The 23,422-nt window shown below is 38.7% G+C and overlaps 1 protein-coding gene across 8 annotated transcripts in view; it reads right to left on the bottom strand.

Moving 5' to 3' along the window:
* ENOX1 (ecto-NOX disulfide-thiol exchanger 1) overlaps positions 1 to 23,422 on the bottom strand; it is a 362,324-nt gene that overhangs the window by 92,043 nt on the left and 246,859 nt on the right. For 7 of the 8 annotated variants that reach the window (XM_039382917.1, XM_039382912.1, XM_039382916.1 and 4 more), the window contains 2 exons: positions 8,102 to 8,275; positions 6,206 to 6,412 (listed from right to left, as the gene is read on the bottom strand). In XM_039382917.1, the coding sequence (XP_039238851.1) occupies positions 6,206 to 6,412; positions 8,102 to 8,275 (381 nt within the window). The remainder of the gene's footprint in view (positions 1 to 6,205; positions 6,413 to 8,101; positions 8,276 to 23,422) is intronic. The other variant, XM_039382918.1, reaches the window with a different exon arrangement.

Here is a 23,422-nt window from a genome sequence, read left to right as displayed (position 1 = left end):
CCCCCCCCCTTCAAATGTAGCCAAGTAAAAATGTACATTAGCAGATTCCCACATATCTATGCAGGATCTATCAATCATCATATTTTCAGAAGAAGATAAACATTCATCCACTCATTTTTCTTCATAATTTTCCACACTACCTATCAACACAGTAGATACAGAATTCACATTCCTGTTTAGAAGTGTCCCAAAATATGTAATTTTTCAGCGTGATGTCCCCAACTATTAAAAGTGTAAAGGCCAAGGAAACAAAAAACAACTACTAAATAACATCTGCTTCAGTATGAATGTAGTTCTGCTTCTCCTGATCCTACTGAGATCATATTGGATTCAATGTTTTTCTCCAGCCTGCCAAAGGAATTGGAAGTATGGGGAAAGGCTGAATTTTATAAAAACCATGACTACAGGTGAATGTGAAAATTGTGCTACATAAATTACTGTGCCACAAAGAGGGTGGTTTCTTAACTACATTGATGCTAGATCTCAAATTTTGAGCCTTTACAGTTGCAAACACGATTTTCCAATTCCCTAGTGGAAATAATCTAGCAGTAAATATAAACCACCTACAAATTAATTGAGTTCATCATTCCTTAAAGTAATTTTTAAAGTACGGACAGATTGATTAGACATTTGAAAGATCCCTTTCAGAAAAAATAATGAAACCCATCGTGCTTCATCTTTAGGGATATTCTACGTATTCATAATTTGGTCAATGCATCCTATGCTAAAGTTAGCAGACTGTAAAGGTTTAAATCAGGCGCTATGCAGCAGTACAAAAGGACCCTGCTCTGAACTAAAATCCTTGACTACTGTCAGAGGACAACCAAATCATGCCAAAGCTATAAAGGAGCTTTTTGTGACCATACTTGGTCAACTAATTTTTTCCCAACTTTTATTTCCAAGCCTGAAAAATATGCACAGAGCAGTTTGTCTAACCTTTAAAATGCCAATTCAGAGAAAGTGTGAGAAAATACTATGTAGAAAGCTGCACACAGAGCCTTCAGATATGGGTGGAATTAATCAGTCTACACAGGGTAGCTCTAATTTCTCCATGCCAACCCCCTGCAGTGGACTCAGAAGGAGAACAGCCCAGAATAGACTTCTCAAATGATGGGATGCTGCAGAGATGAACTCTGTGCTAAGCTGGCACATATAAGGCTCTTCAGAAACACAAACTTCTACAACCACTGCGTAGTAACTCCAGGGAGGGGAAACTACTGTTCAAAATATCAGGAAAAATGGTGTTTGCTGCTTTTAAACAGCAATCCAAGAGAACCTACCTTTCAGTCTTGTGGTTTGCCTGTGGTTTTAAAGAGCTTCAGCACCTCACCACCACAGTTAAAACTCAGTTCTGAACTCCCTCCAGGAGCAGCGAAGCTAAGAATTGTGTAATAGATTAGGCACATCTTTGCAAAAATGCTTATCTAGGCATACTCTGTTTTACTGCTGGAAAACTATCCTGCTGTATGAGTACGGGGGTCTGTCTGTACTACAGCACATGTGAGACAATAGCTTCAAAGTCCCAAGGTGGTGAAGGGAAGAGTTACAGATACATCATATTCAGTACGACAAAACAGAAGAGTGTGGGTGACCTTTCAGAGCTGGGCCTTGAACTAATGAGGACGTAATTATGTGGGTTTATCCACAGAGGTGTAGGCACAAAGGAGTCAGCCAAAAGGGGTCAGTGGTGCAGCTAACCTGATCACTGTTCCCTGCCAGTTTGACGTGCCAGCTGCATTCCTCAAACAGTGATTTCCCTGTGCCAAAATAGCATTATCAGCAATGTAGAGGACACTGCCAAGGTGCCGGGTCTCGTGAACCTAAAATTAGATCTCCCAGCTGAGCTGTACTTTCCAGGAAGACACAATCTCTCTTCCTCTCCCACACCCCATCTTTCGCCTCCATTGGCAGGAACACACCAGGTATGGGCAGAGACAGAAATAGCGCTGCAGAATGCAAAACTCTTGTGGACTTCAAAGCCCATCACATAACCTGAATAAAGAACTAATGAAAAGGCCTGTGCATCTATGGATTGTGTGTGAACCAGAAAAGCTGAGTTCTATTAAAGCGAATCTCATTTTTGAAGTAAATGGGGATAATGGGAAAAAACCTGGACAATGTACACTGCAGTTCAAAACTCAGTATTCTGTGTAGCACTGGACAAATGGTTCCCTTTAAGTAACCAGTTTAAGTGCCTCCAAATTAACAGATTTTTTTTTTTTAAATTGACCACAAATCACACCGAAAAAATCTGATTGCTTGTTTAACTCTAAAGACTGAAGGTGGTCAGCCAGCCAGGTTGTTTCCACCAGCACAGAAACTTAGAATAACCTGGGTCAGAAGGGACCTTGGATGTCACCTAGTCCAGTCCCTCTCTCAGAGCAGAGCTAGCTTCAAAGTCAGATCAGATTGCTCAGGACTTGGCATCTTTTTCTCAAAAAAAGCAACAAATGCCTTTAGGATGGCTTCTTGCACACTCATAAATTAGGCTTTGCAGGCACTGCAGGACCAGTGGTCTGGCCAGTGAAGAACAGACTCCCTGATGGGCTGATAACCAGCAAGGTACTGTGTAGCAAGGAGCACAACTGGCAGATCCTAGTTTGTATATGAGATCCTCAGGAGCTCATCTGCACTGGAAACTTTGAGCCACAAGGCAGCTGGGAGGCTCACTCTTTTCCAATATCATGTCTCCTTATTGATGTTTGAGCGTGTCTGAATGTATGAGAGGACCACCTGCCGCTGTTTCCCCTTCATGCATGGGCGATGAATTTTTTTACCCATCTCTTTGCTCAGGACTGCAGCTAGCATTAACTTTGTACCTGGTTTGCCGTTTTAAATTTCAGTTTTGCACACAATGGCAGAGGAAAAGACTTTGGAAACTTGCCAAAATCCTCACTTTAAAGGAGCAGAAACAGGAAAAATTAATGAAGTACTAAATAAAAATCAAACAGTTTTTCATATCATAGGTCTAGTGAGAACTCCATGGCTTGACTTACCTTCGAGTATTTTGGGGACTGGCCAATATCTGCTCCCTAACTGGGGATCTAGATCAGAGTGTTAATGATGATCAGAGAGAACTTAAAATAAAACACATACACGGTATTATAAAGAAACCCAAAAGGGAAAATATCAGCATAGGAAAAATGCATACATGAGCTTTTGGGGTATAAACAGGTCTGTCTCAAGCTTGTCCCATGTTTTCAAGTCCAGGGCCATCAATATTTGCAGGTGTTACTGGATTGTCAGCCACAAGAGTAAAGTACATACAGTTTTGGAAAAGTGCTTTCTCATGGGCTGGTATGACAATTTTAGAAAGTCTTTTCCTCAGGAGATCAAAATACAACTTTCAGGGCTAAATGAAACCTAGCCTTCCTAAAGTCAACATTTTTATCACAGTCTTCTACCCATCTCTCAGTGTCTCTTTTCATACATGTTTACTTGGGAATACAAAGGGAAAAATATTCAGTGATTAAGCTATTTGAAGGATTTTATAATTCCTTGCACTATTCTGGTGATAAGCATAGGATAAATGCAAAGCTTGATAAGATTTGATGGAGTAGACAGATAAAATTGATTAGGTAGACAAAATTATCATTATATCACAGATATTAAAGGCATGACTTTCCCATAATATAACACACATACTATATTACCCACAAATTCAATTTGTACATCCCTTTTATATCTTACAGGGAAAATAAAATGCCTTAATTATATGCTTTATTCCCACCATTTAAGAATACATTATGTTTGAGAATGGAACAGACTGGATAAAAACCCCCAATATTTCAGTACAAATAAGACACCCCTGCCTAGTGCCAGACCTCCCTGCTCGGTGGTGGTGGGGAACAATCAGTGCTCTCTGTTTCATCTGCAGAGTTCAGTGATCTTGGTAAAAAGAAGTGAAACTTGGCTACAGAGTACCTCTGCATTTCTTTCTCCTCCCTTCCAGTTCTACTGGTTCTTTACCTGATCTGGTCAGAGACACCACCTTGGAAGAATTAAAAGGTGTGGAAATAAAGACAAACAGGGATGGAGGCTGCAGAACAGACGTAAGAGGAAGCGCAGACAGCAGTGGACTGTGGCAAAAGGAAATAGAAGAAGGAAGGGTGGATCAGGAACTTGGAAATAAACTTGCAAAAAATTCAGAATGAGGAAGAATGAGGAAGGGAATCTTTCACTTCCATTTCTACTTGTTTCCCTTATTCTGAATGAGCACTCTAGAGTGTTATGAATGAGGACATGCGGCAGCACATAGAATTTTCCACCTCTAATAATAAAATCTGGTCTTTCAGGATTTAAGGCAAATGAAATTAAAATAAAACTTGATTTGGAGTGAAGCAAAGGGTGCAGCCAACTGCTGCAAAGCAGAAAACTGAGCTAGAGGAACACTGGCTCTGGCCCAGGGTGGCAGCCTGTACATTTCTGAGCTTTTCTTTGCTCTCTTTGTTACCACTGTTTTGTTTATCATAATACAGTAATACCAGCTCCTACTGAATCTGGTGTGCCCCTCTTCTGTTCTGTTACTTGTGGAGTGGGCCCCCCTGGACAGAAGCTGGTAAATGTGCTGCTGCTAGTGATGCCTGTGATCTGCAACAGTGAACTACAGCATTTTGGAAGCAATGTGAATGAACAAATTAACAAGAAGGCTGGAAATCAGAAAGAGAGGATGAGGAGGGAAGAAGAAATGAAATAAAAATAAAAAACTATAAGAAGGAAAAATGGGGGTGGAATGGAGATCTGCAAGAAACCTGAAACTAGAGCAGTATTTCAAAACAATCTATATATAGATCCCATAAAACTCATGACTTTCTGTAGCTCTTCAAATAGATACTTAAAGCAAGCAGCCAAGTTAGAAAAAAAAAAAAAACAACCCAGAAACCCTAACAAAAGCTTTGTGAAGTAAAGGAGTTAGGTTTTTCCGGACAACATATTTCAAAAGTTTAGATGGTTTATTTTCTTTCTTTCATTCATTTTAAGGTTTAGTTGATGGTGATTTGAGAGACAAGTTGTTTCTAGCTGTGTGAGCTTCCTATGGACATCCACTGGATGTTGAGATTATGTCCTTACTGCTAAACAGAAGATGGTCAGGGTGGGAGCTCAAACAAAGTATCCTGGATCGTTATCTGCTTCCCAAGCTCAAATGTGGATGGTTCCAGAGGGTCCTTTTGAGGTCACCTTACACATGATGGGTGGACTTAAGCCAGTCTGTGTCAGCTTGTCTTGGCCAAGGAGCAGTCTCTGAACCTTGTTTATTTAAGAATACCTTGCATGGGTTGAAAGTGCTACGCTACACTTGTGGAGCAAAACAATGCTTTTGTGTCTCTCCAGGACCCAGAAAGATAGATGAACCAGCCTGTGGAGTGGAGACAAATACATACAAGGCATGGTATCCAACTCAGAAAGGTGAAAAAGGACTCAGTTAGGAAGCCAATTCTGTAACCTTAAGAAGGCAGTGACAGCCACGGAAGCCTGATATGTGAAAGCAGAGTTGCTTCTCATCTTTTTTTCTTCTTTTTTTTTTTTTTTTTTTTCCTGTGAATTACAGGTTTGGTTTGTTTTGGTTTTTTTTTTATTTTTGTTTGGTTTTGGGTTTTTTGTTTGCTTGGTTGGTTTTTTTTGGTTTGGTTTGGTTTGGTTTTTTGTTGTTCCTTTATTGGAAAATAAAGAGATGAAATTTTACACATGAGTTTCTATAGCAGTCGTTGTCCTGGGAGGCAACAGACGTAGCCTACAGATGGGGCTCAGAATCTAACCCATGCAGTAACTGAATACATACATGCATAAAGACAGACTTTATTCAGACTGCACTGCAAATCTATAAAAATATGGCAGTAAATTGCCAGAGAAACTGGCACTGGAAAACAGCAGAGTTCCTGGCCTGGTGCCCTCCTCTTTCCACAACCTGTCAGCAGAACTATATAAACCTGCGTAAATCGAAAATAAGATTATTCTGTAGTGAATTTCAGGATCTGCTGCATTGTTGTGGGATGGCAGGAGATTGCTTCTGGGTAAGTAACATAAAAAACTGTGCATGAGTCTTGGCAGACACAGAGAAATAACAGAATTGCCCCTTGCCACTCCACGCTACAGCCACTGAGTTCAAGAAAGACTTGCTGAGATTAAAGCTAAGAAAATAAGCAAGCATTAGCATCACAAAATACAAATGAGAAGCAAGGAAAATCCATTAAAGAATGTGAAGTACCAGAAAGGTAAATGGCTTTATCAACCATGAACTCCTCTGCAAAACGAATGTGACAAAAATTCTTCTTGCTTTTCCGAATTGCTGTTATATCTCCACACTGCTCAAAGACTTCCTGAATAATTTCCTCCGTTGCGTTTTCTGGTAATCCTCCAACAAACACTGTTTTACACCCAGGAGGTCTCTCTCTTGTGGAAGGTGGTGGAAGATCTAAGTCAAAACAGAAATCACGTTGGAATACAAAATTTGTCTTTTGATCCATTGGCTCTATTCATCCCCTTAATCAGTTCTGGGCAGCAACAGTTATTTGACATAGAATAGAGGCAGGAGAGAGGGACAAGCAAAATAATTGAATACTGCAGAGATTGTCCAAAATTTATTACTTGAATTTACACCTTCTCAAGCTTTAGGTGGCATTTCACAAATTAATTCCTGCCACTGTAGGTTGTTCTCCAAGACAGACAGTGAGGTCTAAAAGGATCTTTCTTTTCCCTGAATAGCCACACAAAACCAGAAAAATACTCTGTTTCAAAGCAGGGGAGCTTCTGCAACTGATTTGACCCCGAGCACAGATCTCAAGCACTAGTGCAGTGCATTCAAGGCCTGAACTTCACCGTCTCTGGCTCATTCCCATCACTCGCCATGCTCACCAAGTGTGTGGGCTCTCTGCAAGCAAGTCCGTGCTCTGTACACCCTGTGCACTTGGGCTGGACACCTTTCCCTGATCTTAGCATAATTTCATTTCTGTCTCAGAGTACAGGAGTACAGCAAACAGAAAAACAAAGTGGGAAACACAATGAAGTGACAGTATGATGAAAATGCTCTGCTGGTTATCTGTTTTGTCTTGTTGTGAGATAATAGAGCAGACTCCAGCACACGGGAAGGATAACCTCACTGTTTACAAGTGCTCATGAGCTGGAGTAGCTAGAAATGTTGTTTTCATATATAGAGAGAACATATACACACTTAAATTGGAAAATTATTACATTTTTGAAGGCTCTATAAAAAATATAAACTGCCATAACATTTCACCTTGTTTATATGTAGATTATTACAGCATTCCTCTAAAAGTAATTCTTGAAGAAGGAATCTGACTAATATGACTTAGCTTTTTGGCCCTTTAACACAGTAAATGGGGTTACAACCTTAAAGTGTACATATTAAATCGTGATCTAGGTACACGCAAAGACTATTTGCTTCATGTTCTCATTTGACTTCACAGTGATAGTGAGTCACTGGTTCGATAGCTCTGAAACTAAACTCATGGGGCCAACATACACAAAATCAGGGTTTGTGCCTGAGTTGGTGTCAGTGGGAAGAGTTTTCCATTTGCACAAAGTCACAGAAGGGACAGAAGAAAGCCTGGTCTCTGCTTTCAAAAAGAAGGAACTCATCTGCCATGTTGACTCCCCTGAAAAATAGCAAGACAGAAGCCGTAGTCCCCTTTTCACTTCATCTCCCCCAAAGAGGGACTGTAGCTAGTCAGTGTTCGGATGCAAACTACTGTGTTCAGGGACATGAGCCCAGATTGGTTCCATCTAACTGTGGGCACCTGAAAGGGAGCATGGAGAAGAACAGCACCATATAAGCATTATGTTTTGTGACATTCTGATCTACAGGAAAGACAGATTTCTACTATGAGCTGTGGAGATCTTCAGGCTCTGTTAATTTTCTTTAAGTAGTATTCTTTTTTGTACAAGATGCATAGTTTTTTTACATGACCTTACAGAGATGAATAAGGATGTTCTGATACCATACCATACTTTACACACAGAATATACCTTAGAAAGAAACACCATACTTACCTGTAATCTACTTAAAAAACATAATTGTTATTAGATAAGAAATTTCCATGCAGTGTATTTAGGAAAGTAACATTTTTTCATCAGATCTACTTACTTGGGTTTGGAGGGAAGAGAGTGCAGCTTTTGCAGTGAATTATTTCTTTGACTACAGGCACATCTGTTGGTGGTGGTGGTGGCACTAACCCCATGCCTGGTATCATTGGGTTAATCGGAGTGATTCCAGTCATCATACTAAGGCTTGGATCAAAGCCTGGTACACAGATTGAATCTGTAAATATATAACAAAAAATTCTAGCTTTTAAATCTTGAAACTACTTGTTACAAATTTTTTGCACAGAGAGTTTCACTTTGGTGTTTTTTTTTTTTTTTTTTTTTCCCCAAGTATCATTGTTAGAATCAGGAGAAGGGAAAAGAGTAAATGCAAAAAAAGTCACTGGAAGGAAAAATGGGAAAGGCAGAGCACTAGGAAAGAGAGAAGGAAATTGAGAGGGAAAGCGAGAGGGAGGGGGAGGGAGAGAGAGAGAGGGAGAGGGGGAGGGAGGTGCATTTTCAGCAAAAAAAAAAAGCTATATATAAAGAAGGGAATGTTACATAATCTAAAATATTAACATGACTGAGTAAATCACAGCACGTTAAAGTGTAAAATCATGCACCATGAATATCTGTTATTATCTGGAATGCATTTTCTGTTTCATAATGCTACTGTGGTGTTTACATTGCTTTATGACCAAAGCTTACAAAGAATATAATTTAACATTGATATGCCTTCTCCATCTAATTGTCAGACTACTTTATCACAACATAGCCTTCTCATATAAGTGACCTTGATTTACAAACAGTACAGAGAAAGATCCATTTCTGGCTCTGTTATAGAAGTCTAGTTATTCAAGATTTCTAACCATTTTACCCTGGAATATAAATTTTCAGCTGCATAGAATGGGGTCTTTTTGAACCTTGGAATTAATTCCTTCTTGCCCTGTTATTTAATCGGATTAGTAGATTCTCTTCAACACATGTATTATTAACATATACCACTACAGCCTCATAAAGTAAAATTAATATTTGGCAAACGTTACTCTTTCTCCTTCCTGATCTCTTTGCCAAGACTTCCATAGGTATTACTTAAAGCTGAAAGATTTACTAGGGAGCACCAGTGCTGTAACACCAAGAATTGTAATAAGCAGATGTTTCAGAGGAACTGAGAGCCAGCTTCTGAAATTTGATTTCGTTAAAAACAAGGCTTTAGGTTTCTTGAGGCATAATGAATAAAATATTTTGAGAGACTGATCTCTTTGTTGGTATAACACTGCTGCTATTTGGCATCATGAATTATTTAAAAGAAGAGAGTTACTTTGGTGTTCTACAGATTTTCTACTGAGTTTTCTGGCTAGCAACTGGAAAGTACTTAATGATACATGTAAACATGAGGTTTGGTAGCTCAGGAACTTGTTTATTTTGAAGAAGCAAAGAGGGAAACACTCCTTCTCAAGAAGTTTATATATATATCCATATATATATATATATATATATACATATATATACACATATAAAATTTGAGCTAATTTGTTACAAGGCATGATCAGTGGAATGTGACCAGACGGAGACCAGTTTCTTCATCCTAAATCTGCTGGTGAGAAGCTATGTGGCCCTGGGTCGGCCTTTGGACCTTTCTGTATTTTCATTTCTGCATCTGCAAAACAGGTACAGTAATATACACTTACTGGTGAGTATTAGCTCACATTTTTAGAGCACTTTGCAAGTGTAAAGCACTCTGTGGGGGCTGAAAATTAGCATTATTATTCCTGAGAAACATTCATAATCATCTTCTCTAGGAAGGACAACTGAGGATTGAGAATTTAAACTCTAAAAGACCTCATGTCTCTCTCAACCGCACACTCCCTGCTCTTTGCTCACTGATTGTGAGCCTTCACCACCTTCAGGCAGTTCTGTACAACAAGCGTAGCAAGTGCACAGCAAGCAAGGATTTGCTTTAGGCTTATTGAGGACCAGTATTAATGAAAAGTCATGATATTATATTACTATTTTTTAATAAGTGGGCTTATGAAAAATGATTTGCTCTGGGTGTGATTTTTTTTTCAGTATCAATGTATATGCACTGCTTTTCAGATTAAGCTTTGAAACTTGGAGACTGTCATTTATTCCATGGGATGCAGCGGTGGTGATATTAAAGATTCATGGTGAATGCTGGGAGCTAACATCAGAGGTGAAAGAGAAACATGCAATTCAAAGAAGTCCTTAGGCTATGCTAATAATCGTAATCTCATTTTTAAAAGTTAAGACTTCTGACTGTCACAGAAGACCATCATGTGCAGCAGTCTCTGGCTGTGGGTGGAATTCCATCATTGCTACTTTCTGCTAAAGTGTCCTGCAGAGCTCGGTGGTACAAAAAGCGGAGCACCACACAAGCACTCAACACACTGTGTCATACCAGTCCTCTCCTAGGATCAGGAGATGCCAAGAGAGGCATTTCATCTATTTCTCTGGACATATTAGGGTCAGCTACAGTCCTAACCAGACATTTCATATTGAATCCAATATCCATAGGAAACCTGCAGCATTCTGAAGCAGGTACACAAAATGATGGACAGAAGGCCAAGTTCTCTCTGTCCTGTACATACCTTTCAGGTGCCATGTCACAGCCAAGGAAAAATATCACCATCTGCCAACTGTTACCACAAATTTTATTTAACCATCCCTGTTCTCTCCTTATGACAACCACTAGACACATTTCAGCTTCACTACAGGACTAGCAAACTGAAATAATAGCAAACTCTGCCCAAACCACAGACACATGCTCTCACCCAAAGCAAAGATGGCAGGTTTCAATAAGGTACAGTTTTCTGAATAGTCCTTTGGCAGTGATGCAGATACAGAGAAAAACAAATCTAAGGGACATAGCAACAAGGAAACTCTGGGCATGGGAAGGAAGAGCTTTTAGGTTGCATACTAATCAAAGCAGGTAGAAAATTATTTGCTACTAATTCCTGGCACCTTCAAGGAAATGTGACTTTGTAAGTAACTTTGCAAGTAACTTTGCCAGTGTTAAATAAGTATATGGCTTTGTCATCAGTTTCTTTTACAACTGGAATTAATCTACAAGAGCTGGAGCAGAGTGCTGGGGTCCAACACTCACAAAATGTCCTTCGAGGTGTACTGGGACTACGTGCCTTCAGAAGGTGACTGTGCTGAGCTATACTGAAGAGTACTCAGCCAGTCGTTCTTGGAATCTAATTCCGCATCTTGCAGACACTAATCCAAACCCTGCTAAGGTCAATAGCAAGACTACCGAATGCATGAACAGCTTTTAACCCTGACCAGGTTTACTTTCTCTGTCCTCTTGAATAAGTTGCTTCAGTTTCCCAATATGTTAAATTGAGAATTAAATACTTTCATACATAGCATGAGCACTGAGAGAATGCACAGGTGTCGAGTATCCTGGAAATGAAAATCATTCTCTGAATACTATAAACTATTACCATGCATTGCAGTGATGGAAAATTCAGCTGGATTTATGAACAGTGAAGATCCTGTTCAGACTCCTAAAGAAATGGGTGGTGTTTCTACCTATAGAGAAGTTGATGCATGCCACCTGCATATTTCTGACAAACCATGAAGAGAGACTATAGATGGGATGTCCAAATACTGGTCTGGACTCTGAGGTGCAGAGAAAAAGGAACTGACAAAATCACTGGAAAGGAAAGTCAATAAATATGCCACATCTGTGATAGGATCTAGAAGAATCCCGTTTAACTATATTAATGCTATCAAGTGGTGCAATAATAGAAGTTGGATAGATAGCTCTTGTCTAGAAACAAGGGATGATCATCCATCAGCACCACCACTGCAGACTGCTTCATGTCCTGGCATAACGCCTATTTGGAGCAGGGCCAGGACACCAAAGTTAGCACTGGAGGCAACTCCTGCTGAACTTCTGGGAAGGCTATTGGTCTTCAGAATCAAAGAAACTGATAGACTTATGCAGGATTCAAAAGAAATGGGAATTAACCCTGCCCATGTATAGTTTTTTTAACATATGCCTTTAGAGACATAATTATTAAGATTTTGTAGACACGAATATGTTACACTAAACATAGAGCTCTATTACGTTTATATACTACACATCTGAAGAGTCAAAAAAGCAGTATTTTATGCTTCCAATGATCACAGCATTATTTTTAAAGTGATCTATACATATATTTATGCAGCTAGGTAATGGTTTGCGATCTCTTGGAACTATAAAAAATAACTTGGCAGGAGAGAGAAAATTTTCATTTGAAACTGTTAATAAATAATTAGTAAATGAGATCATTAAAATGGAAAGTCATCAGAGATGTTAAAGGACTTCAAGAGTGGAAAAGCACATGTTGTTCAAGTCCCTGTGAATATTGTACAAAAGGCTTGAATATTCACGTATTTGTATAAGAAGGTGAAAGTATTGAACATCAATATTTTCAAGTCCATGCATGCCTAAATTTGTGAAAACAAATTAATTCCTGTTTCATCTGATAAGAAATTGGCATGGTGGAGAACAGTGAAAACCTCTGGAAAGCAAATATTTGGAATTGTCACTCAGAGGCAACAAGAAGAATCTTCTTGAACACTTGGAATAGTTTTTAAAGCACCTTTTTCTTTCAAGTGGAATAACAGAAGAACAAATCATTTCACATGAAATATTTGACTCTGGAAAAAAACAGAAAAACAATTAAAACCCTTTGGGGATAACTATATTGTAACACAGTATGTAGTGTAAAACATTTGCTTTTATTAGGGTCTATATCAGAAGGGCAGGAATAACTTTGTCATCCATCCGCAGCACAACTTGCAGAAGCGTCCTCCTTTCCTTCTTTGGCAATGGTTGCTGTCTGAATCACCTGTTGTTTTTGCCATGTTATTGCTCTGCCCAAGTAACATGGATGCAAACTCCTGCCAACTGTGCTTTTGGCTATTGCACTCTATTGCCAAAACTAAGTTACCGCCACATTTCCACCAGCCCTTACAAGTTATTTATCTGCTCAAAATAACTTTCTAAGGGTATAATCCCCTCTATGAGTCACAGTATTAGCCATTGGATGTGTCAATTATTTTGCCTGCAACTGCCAGTTGTTTCTGTGGTGTTTTACAACAGCTGCCAAGTTGTATTTCTGTTGGATGCATAAGAACACCCATGTGTGAAAACAAGGATTTGTTTGTGTGCCCCTACTTGCACACATGGAAGGTTTCCACCATGAACATCATCAGCCATGTGGCTCAACCCTGCTGGTCAAACACACAGAGAGATGGTGAGCGGTGAAAACAATGATCTGAGCACAAAACAGTCCACAAAAATAATAAACATTGAAAAGGTCCCCATGGCCTGGGAGTGATAATTTTACACCTACAAAAATAGTCTGTTTTCTGCTAGAGAATGGAGTTGCCTGCCAACATGCACTGAAAGGATTAGGACAGTCCAGGCAGCAGCTGGTAATAAATGTAGTAAGATGCTCATTAAACTTTGTTTTCTGTGGAGGAAAAAAAAGCTTCTGGAGATTAGAGATTTGACTGTGTACTTCAGAAACACCATTGCTGAGTATTTTGAGACTGAACATAGGGTTGATTTCTAAAAGTTGAAATTAAAATTTCCCTGAAAAAGGGCAAACTAATACAGTCTGCCTCCCTTATAGCAAATACATATATATACATACATATATGTATATATATATTAACTTTCAGTAACAAAGAAAGAGTTGCTATTTTTTTTTCTTTGAAATTAAGAAAGTACATTATTAGAGTAAGGAAAAGCTATTCTAAAACCTTTTTGTATTTCTATCTAAAATTCTCCCTCAAAACTCTGCAATCTGCTAGTGTCTTTATCCCCATGTTAATCTCATTTTTTCCCTATCAGCAATTAAGAATGAATATTCATCTGCAAGCTAGAGATCAAGGCTGGATCACTGCTTTCCCTGGTCATTGAAATCCTATCATCTTCTGGCTTTCAGGAAGCTTTTGGCGAAGTGACCCATTTGGTCAATATTATAGGACTTCTCTCATCAGCATCTTCAAGTACATTTCCTTAATCAGTTTAGACATCATTAAACTTCTAGACTTCTCTGTCTCTAAAATAGATGCCAGATTGTCTGGTAAACTTCCAGACACATTCCAATAAACAAAGGTGGGATAAAAGGTCTGACAGCTCCTCCATTAGACCATCGAAACCGCTATCATCCTGCCTCAGGGAAAGGACCCTCTGACTGTGGCCAGCAGCAGATGTCCAGGGCATCATAAGAAATAGGCAGGTAAAGAGAATGATATTTTTAGCTATATATATTGAGTGTTTACATATTCCCAATGATAGAGATCATAATTGAACAATCCTTTCTAGCAGGTATCTATTCCAGAAGACTTAATTTATACCTTTACACTAAATCCTACTGTGTACCTACTTATATTTGGAATCCATTGGAACCTATTTGTATCTCTGGCTTTCACATATACTAGTGAGTAGCAACTGAATTAGGAATCGTACTTCCTTTTCTTTGTTAAAATAAGGTATTTGGCAGTTCTGGGTGCACTTTTCTAGTTCTTTCACCCTGAGAAATCATGTATTCCTTATTCACCTTATCCACAAGATTACAGATTTTACCTCTGCTTTTATATTTTGCCATCTGTTTGGCATCTTTGTCTCTGCAGAACTGCTACAAAAGAATATGGATTTGGACCCTCTGACTGTGGACCCTATTAAAAAAATGAGAATGTAACTGCAAGGGCGGAGATGTCTCTGTAGGTGCTCATCTAGTCCTGAATTTGTGAAGAACTAAGTATCAAAGACATGAACAGATGCCCTTACACAGGCACTGCATGAACACAATTGATGAAGCATCATGTGAGCACAGGACTCCTGCAGGTGCAGGAGTAAGGCATGTAGGATCAATGTACGTGTGTGTGTGTGTGTGTGTGTGTGTGTGTGCACATGTGCATTTGCATATTTGGAGGAGTGGAAAGGAGTGAATAGAGAAGGAGCAGGAAATAATCTCCTTGACCTCCAGCTTTCTCAGTTGGCCAGGGGATTCATCTTAACACCACTCAGCAAGAGCTATATTCTGTGAAACAGAGCCTGGTCTGTAGCAAATACAAGTCTCTAAGGGAGTTTTGACAAAAACGGGGGGTGAGGGGGAATCCAGATGAATGTTTCTCATTAATAATAAATGAAGTAATAATTTATGTGAACTCTACAGTGTCTGCCAGACCCACTTCATAAACAAAGCCCTTGTAACATCATCAAAACACTTGCCACTTGAAAATTACTTCCATGAGACATATATCACTGACAAAGCTTTAGGGCTGTATTATTGTACTTGCTTTTTAAAGAAAGCACTGTCTCTGCACAGAGGAATAGCTTACAGCAGAGAATCCCAAAACTTTAGATGCTGTTCTTCAGATCTGGTTATGCTGTGGCTGAAAACACAAAAAGCAAATCTGGCCTCCTCTTGGATCCCTTCCCACAAAATCACATGACAAACTCTATACTTAGAGCAATATATATGACAAAGACTAAATTAAAGAAAACCACCTTCTCTTTTTACAAACAAATAATGGGGTGAATCACTCCTGGTTCATCCCTTAATGCTGCAGTGCTTGGCACAACAGGACCTCAATGTTATTTAGAGTTTTTAATGCAATGCAAATAATAGGAGAGAATAACAAATAATAATAATACAACAAAGTGTTACTACAATGGATGCCACTCTCCTTCAAAGATGCAATTCAACACTCTTGTGTACAGAAATCTACAAAGCTAATGTTATTTCTATTACTCTGCCTGCTTATGGATAGACACCAGTGCCATTTTTTCTTCAAAGAGGAGTCAGGCACTACCTGCCCATGGTGATTCTATTTCATTTCCCCTTAGAACAGCTCTACAAAAAAGTACCTGACAGGCAAGCCTCAGAATGAGCTGGAAAACCCAGGACTTAAGGCTGAGGGAGTCTGATGATGGTTTGTCAGCTTTTGATGGTTGACAGCTGCATGTGTAAAAAGCTAAGCCAGAAAAAAGTGACTAATCTTAGTCTCTATCCACAATCAGCTGCTCTTCCATGTGTGAAACTCTGTTGCTATTGCAGGAGAAACTTGTGGAGGTGAAAACTGAAAGGGCAAAAAGCAGAAAAATAGCAAAGAAGGAAAAATGTAAAGAGAAAAACAAAATAAAGAGGTGAAGGAGAGGGAAAGATGAACAGACAGTAATATTGTCTGGACCCTTTGTGTCCATGCTTTATCCACAGGCTATTTTGACCTGTGCCGGGATTTTGAAGGATTCATGAGTTTATAGCACCTCACAACATCCAGAGTGTTCACCTGCCTGAAGTCCCTGCTGCTTAAGAACCATTTCACACAGTAGGAACAACGGGCTTCTTCCATCTTCTCATCAATAAATCACTTCCTTGCATGGGGTCAGTCACCAGTTCATTGTGAAGAAAATAACAAAAATGCAAATTCTGCACAGTGCCACCTGGTCCCCAGCTAATGGCTCCTGGGCTAGTTTGTAAAAATATGGGACTGGCCAATACGCAAAGTAATACATTGCCTGTACACTCTAAAATGTGCACAGCTGTTATTTCCTGACTTTAAAAAGTCTCTGTGCGTTCACTATATGCTGCCTGCGACAATTCTCTCCAGTTTTCAGATTCTTCCTTTCATTTCTCCAGTTCTGGGCTCATCACAGTGGGCTATTTAGTAAGGTTAGCCTTTGCCAAACTAAGTAGCCTCTCTAAGCTCCCTCCACTGGAAGCTGTTCAATCTGTTTGCCAAATGAACCTCTTCCTAAAATGAAACTTTGCCATGTTCCTTGAAAATGAGATCACCTTTCACTTCAAAGCTCTAGAAGATGAGAAAATAAATAAAACATGATTATACAGCCTATGAACTGTTAATGGATTTTTCTTTGCTTGCTATCTAGGAAAGTGCTGTATTCCAGAAATTTGAGAGGCATTTGTATGGGCACAAAAGATAAAAAAAAAAAGGTTATTGGAAGATATAAGCTCCTAAGATGTAAATGAATACTGAAAAGAAATTGGAGAAATAGGAAGAAATTCAATTCCCAAGCCAGACTAATACTGAAATATAACCCTTGTAATAAATGACTCATAAAAAGCCTTCAGTGTGTAAAAGATGGTAAAACACCATCTTCTGGATATTAATGTGACCTCAGAGAAAATGGGTGAAAAAAATGAAATCCAGACTTTCCATTGGACATTTTCCAAATGAAAACAAAAGAGACTAGTTTTTCTCATGAATCGTGAAAGAAGTTCTGGCTATTAAGCTGGAGTTACTGTGTGGATCCTTGAATCTGTGGAATGCATACAAACACTCTCCTTGCGTTTCCAGGGTCACAGGAGTAACAACAACACAACAGCCCTGCCAAAACTGGAAAGAAGCTGTATAGCCCAGAAAGGTGTATCAACTGCATGGTCAAGTTCTCAAAGAAACACGAGAAAAACTGGACTCTGACATACTGACGCATCCTTCTAACCCTCTAGCCCAGAAACTTGCCTCTAACAGCAAATCCCTAATTTTGTTTAGTACCAGAACAGAACAATCTGAAGTGACACTTCTGTATAATGTTCTCCCGATTTCCAACACTCTGCAGGCTCAGGAGCTTCCTAAGTCAGAGGAAGTTTTGTGCCGCATTTAGGTTTATTTTTGGATGAAAATACCAATGATCTTTATTGCATGGGATGTATTTCTCTTGGTGTCATTACAAGAGATGACAGAAAGCTGTCCTGTGAAATTGGCTGGAAAACCTTGTGTGACGATATTTCAAAGTTTTAACCAAGTTATTCTACATGCATGCTTCTCTTTTAAAAGCCTGAGTAAACAAGCAAAAGAGAGATTTATGCAGTAAGTTTAAATGATTGTTACTGGTACTAATTTCCGAGGTTATCTCATGTTAAATAATTTAAATAACAGTGTCCAAATTCCTAAATCCACAGTATCTTTAACTCATGGAGTACTAGGAGGATAAGTAAACTAGATGTAGCAAAGATTTGCTGTCTGTATATGAATGCAATAAGAAATCTTATTTTTTTTATTATCCTCCACTAGAACTGTTTGACCTCCATACAGTTTATGGCAGCAACTTGTAGGACAATAATTGAATGCTCTGTGCATGAGCAGAATACCTGTTGGATTTGAATTTGATTAACTAACTGTTGAGTAAGTAATAGAGTGGTACTTGGTGAATTAATAAACTGTTTATTGGTTAAGAATTAACCAAGAATTGCATCTTGAGAATACTATGCTACATAAAACATGATCTGAAAAGAACTAATTTTTGATAGCAGCAAGTAATACTCCTGAGTGTCTGTAGAAAGAACTATCTTAATTAAACTCCAATGCACTAGGACAAAGATATTTTTGCTTTCAAAGTCATCTAGCACCTTAGCAACCTGAAAACATTCCTATGTGCTTAGCTTTCACTGCAAAATACAGTGTTGGTTAGTACAGCTCTTCAGGAACATGAGAAACCATTAAGCTTCACATAAGCAGGTACCTTAGCTAATGGCAGGCTCAGGCCATGGGCAGTGTGTCTGCATCCAAAACGGAAGGATTTGTGAATTCACAGGGGTCATAGGCAGATGTGACCTGAGGACTGGGTAGCCATGTGGGCAGGAAGAGAGTGATCTGTGGTGATGAGAGCTTGCACATAGATGGCAAAAGATCTAAAATCAGACATAATGACCAACTTAAAGAAAAGCATTTTGTGTTGAGGAGGATGGGATGAAAGTTGTAGAAACCAAGAGAATGGAAAGTACCATCCAAAGTACTATTCCTTCTACATTCAAAAGACAAAAAAGGGCAAAAAAGACCATGGAAATTAGTCACAGTGCTCAGTCAATCATCTCTTCTCCAGCTTTGGATAACCCACAACACCCTCAGCCTCAGATGATTTACAACACCGTCTGTTTTCAGCTAGAGACCTGCCAGAAGGGAAGGTAATAAAGTGTGCTAGACAAAAATGGAGTATGTTGCTTATTAAACAGGAGACTTATTTTTTATCTTTTCCATTGTTACACCTGTGATTTGATCTGTGTTCTCAAACACAAAAAATAAATAGGAAATATTAAATAAATATAAGCTTCCACATGTTAACACTGTCTTCATCTGCAGCTTGTAAATCCATGAATGTAATACTGTGTTTGAGCTAAAAATATTCGGTTTTGAAAAATCTCTTCATTAGTTAATGCTTTCTTTGACCACCTCCCCACTTCTCAAATTTCACAGGGTATGAAAATTGCCTGATGCATTCATTGCAATTCAAGATAATGTTTCAAATTCCCCTTCCAACATGAATTTTGTGGATTGTTTTTACATCTTGATGATATAAGCACAAGGGCCCTCTCAGCTCTCTGAAGGGCCTGTTTTAGGCAGCCAGACTCAATGGTCAAATGGCTGGCAATGGTGGTAACTGGATTACTCTTCATGGCTAGTAAAGAAATTCCAAATGGGATGCCCCTCACTTCATAAAAAACCAATTCCCTTTCATGCTATTTGAGTGCAGTAATTATTCCATTGACCAATTTAGAAGAGGCTTGACATTAAAACAGTGTCAGAAGAGTATGCATCGTGCTAAGGTAAATAAGGGTAGTCCCTACGTCTGAGAGCTGTTGTTCCAGGCTTTTAGCAGACTTAGACAGACATTTCTGCATCTTTTGACACCTGGGTCACAACCATAAAGTTTTTCAGCACAAGTACAATAATTATAACATTATAAATAGATTTTTCAGCTCATCTCCATTCATTTTGTGTCTCCCACACAGCAGAAAACCCTTCTTTTCAACTAACTGGGCATTTCTCTCATACAGGGAAGGTCATCAGCAGCTAGAGATGCCAGAGTAGCCAGCTGCTCTGTAGACCTTGCTCCCCGAGGCCTCACTACCAGAGCCATTATCAATGGAATAGTGCAGACTAATAAACCTTGATTTTGGCAAATAGCCCAGGGGAAGCCAGCTGGGATGGGTTAAATCATCCTGAGGTTCTTTTAAGATACTCTGGGACCTGTGCAGGGCAATGCACAGAACTGGGTTAATGCTTTTGGCCCCCAGTGACTCCTTCCCTCTCTCCTGTCTCTCACGGCAACGGGAAATGCCTGCCTGAACTAATAATAAACCAGCGCTGGGCATGTGGAGAACACCATGCCAAATATAAAACAGCTGGGGCTCTCTGGCCAGCCATCAGCTAGCTCAATCACATCATTGCCTGAAGTCCTCAAGAAAATAGGTAAAGATGAGTATATAAGAAACTTTCAAATCAACCAAAAAAAAAAAATCTTAGAACATTTGTATAAATCTACTTTATTATTTATTATGGCATAGTTTTTATTTCCTAATAAACACAAATCTCTCATCATGTTCTTCACCAAAAAAAGGGACTAAAAAGATGAGAAATGCTTACAGGAGGAAGAAGGAATCTCTCCAAGAACACTTACATCTTTGTACCTCCAAAACAGCTTAAAATACAGCATTGCTCTTGGCTGTCTTCCAGTGTGGGTAAAAAAAAGGGCTATATTTCTCCTTAGAAAGTAGCAATCTTGACAACATTCTTACAATGTTGTATTTCATTATTTAGTTTAACAGGGAAAAATCTTGTCTGAGAAGAAATCAGGAGGTTTTATAAATGAAGAGCATACTACAGGAAGCAGAGTGAGACACTGTGTGCACAAAATCAGTTCAACTTTTATTCCAATTAAGGAAGATTCCAGGCTTTGTATCTCCTGTGTATAACACATTTTAATTTAGATTATGTTAGTGGTTTTGTGCAAAACTTGCAGCTTAAAATTCTTGCTGCTAGAAAATTTCATCTGTAATTTCTGACAGCCTGCACAAAAGGTTCACCTGCTAATATTTCAGAGCAATGAACCAAACGCATAGCAATTTCACACACACTCATACACAGAATCAACCCCACCATTCAGAAATTAAATTGGCCTTTTTGGTATTTACAGTGCACCATCAGAACACTGACTCTCTTTTACAAAAGCTTTCTTTTACAAAGCTTTCAAGCAAGGTGTGGGTTTGCAAACACCAAGAAGAGAAGATACATTCGTTGTTTCAAAAAGTATCCATTTTTTTGCAAATTAAGGAAAAAGCCAAATGATGTCAGACAGACTTTGTTTCAAATTGTAATGAATCTTTATCTCGTTTTTAGTGAAAATGCATTTCTTTGTAACATTAGTGGGTTAGAATATGTTATCCACATTAAGATGCTTCTTTTGCCTTACCATGTGCATTTCCACAGCTAGGGTTCTGTCAATAGTTTTATAAAAAAATATTTTTTTTCAGAGGTTTGTACCAGCTATAAAAATAAGTTCCAGGATGAAAATTGCCAGAATGTTGGTTGTCAGTTCAAGGATACAGGATAGTAGTGTTCTCAATATATTTTTACCATCTTTTTTAGAATATGAAAAAGAAACTGCTGCCCAATCCTCCTTCACAAGCTTTGTTAAGTATTTTTTTACAAGGTGTCCAACTACAATCTCTAGTAGTGGGGCACTATAAAAATAACACAAAGACACTTGCAGCATCCAAATGTATTGGGGATAAAGGTATAGCCGTATTTGACATTCTATGTACAATAAATGCAGCATAATTGAGCAACGTTCACTAATACTGCGTAATTATTTGACTGAAAAAAATCTTTGCTAAAGTCTTCCCCAGGAGGCTGTCAAAGAAACTGTGCAGGCATAAAGTGAAAGACAAGATCTTGTCATGATTGATACAGGTCAGAAGCTGGCCAAAGAGATGGAAATACAAGAATAGTGACTAAGAATACTTTCCATCTGAGATGAGTGGTGTAATTGGAGGTAATGTTGATAATTGTATTGAAAAGAGAGAGAGTAGTGTTACAGCAAAACCCCCAAAAGACATAGAATTGATTGCCTTAATATATATATATATATATATATATATATATATCAAGAGGCATTTTAGAGGAACCAAACACAAAGAAAGCAGAAGAGCACAATGCTGACAAATCCCAAAAGAGTCTCTTTGCAAAGGATAGGCTGAATGGCCCATGCAGTAAAGATCTGGCAGTGTGGCACTGCATTGAAGGGGCCAGGGAAGCCAATTTAAAGGTTTGCCTGGATAAGGGATAAGACAAAAAGGTATGGGAAAATTACTGCAAGTCTTTTAGAAAACTCAGACTCTCACTTGACATACCATATTCTGTATTAGTCACCCCATATTCCCCAAGAAATATAAAAGCACAGCAAAAATAGGGAAATGAGTATTATCAAGAACACTATAAAGTAGCTCATAAGAACCATGGCTGAAGAAGCCTCAGATTGCTCACTGGGGAGAAGAGGCAGTTGTGTAGGAGCATTACAAAGCTCATGAATTTTATAGAGGAGGTAGGTGGACAGGTACTGTGAACTCTGTTCCATGGTACAAAACTGGGAAGCATTTAGTGACATAAATAAGGAGGTTGTAAACGAAGAACAGGTAGGTGGAAACAATTCCTAATTGCTGCAAGAATTACTCCCATGGAACTCTATGTTATGTAAAACTTAACTGAATTAAGGTCTTATCAGAATTAAAATACAAATAAATAAAGAAATACAGACAAAACCGCACAGAAAAATACATCATGCACCTTAGACAACAAAAGTGTTCAAAGTGATAGAACAGGAGGCAGGGTCATCTATTATTAAAGTCACCTGACACTTCCTATTACAATACCCTGTTGTCAGTTGCTCTTAGCTTTGCCAATCATTAGCAGTTTGGACTGAAATTTTACACATCGAATATCTGCCCGAGGCTGAAATACTCTGGAAAATTTTAGTCTGAGCAATTCAGCTGCTGCTCAAATGGAGCCAGAGAAGAGTCCTTGGCTTTTTAATTTCATTATTCAAAAAAATTGGTGTTATGTCTCGACAGTTGTAGCCCCTTCAGACTTCTGAAGGAAGATGTAACATTTCAGAGGTGAAAAGCCTTTGCATTGTAGCTGTCACATTTGCCATTGTCTTTAAACTCTACCGGAAAATTCAGGCAAATTATGTTTTTGACTAAAATGAAATTCACTCATGCTCTGAAAAATAGATCTATTTTTGGTTTTAATAGCTGAAATCACAAAGGATTACGTCTTCCATTGTGCTGGCTTATGTTTGTGCCTCCACTCAGCAAACAAGGAAAGAGTTAAAGCGGAAAGATCTCAGCTATTGTCAACACTTGAAATAATTTGTTCTAGCTTTTCATAACTTGAAACCTAAAGTTGCCTTCTACTTTCTCTCCTCTTTTTGCCGTCAGTCTGCAAAGTTTCCAGCTTAGCTGGTGAGGATGAATCTAACCTTGTGACATTTGCTGAGATCAGAGTGTTAAATCAGAAGATTGTCTGAGCAGTCTGATTCTCCTAAAAGCCTGTCAGG

This window comes from Pipra filicauda, unplaced genomic scaffold (genome assembly GCF_003945595.2).
Source record: "Pipra filicauda isolate LSUMZ 115617 unplaced genomic scaffold, ASM394559v2 scaffold28_size6257848_pilon, whole genome shotgun sequence".
NCBI lineage: Eukaryota > Metazoa > Chordata > Aves > Passeriformes > Pipridae > Pipra > Pipra filicauda.
This window is presented reverse-complemented; position numbering and strand designations above follow the sequence as displayed.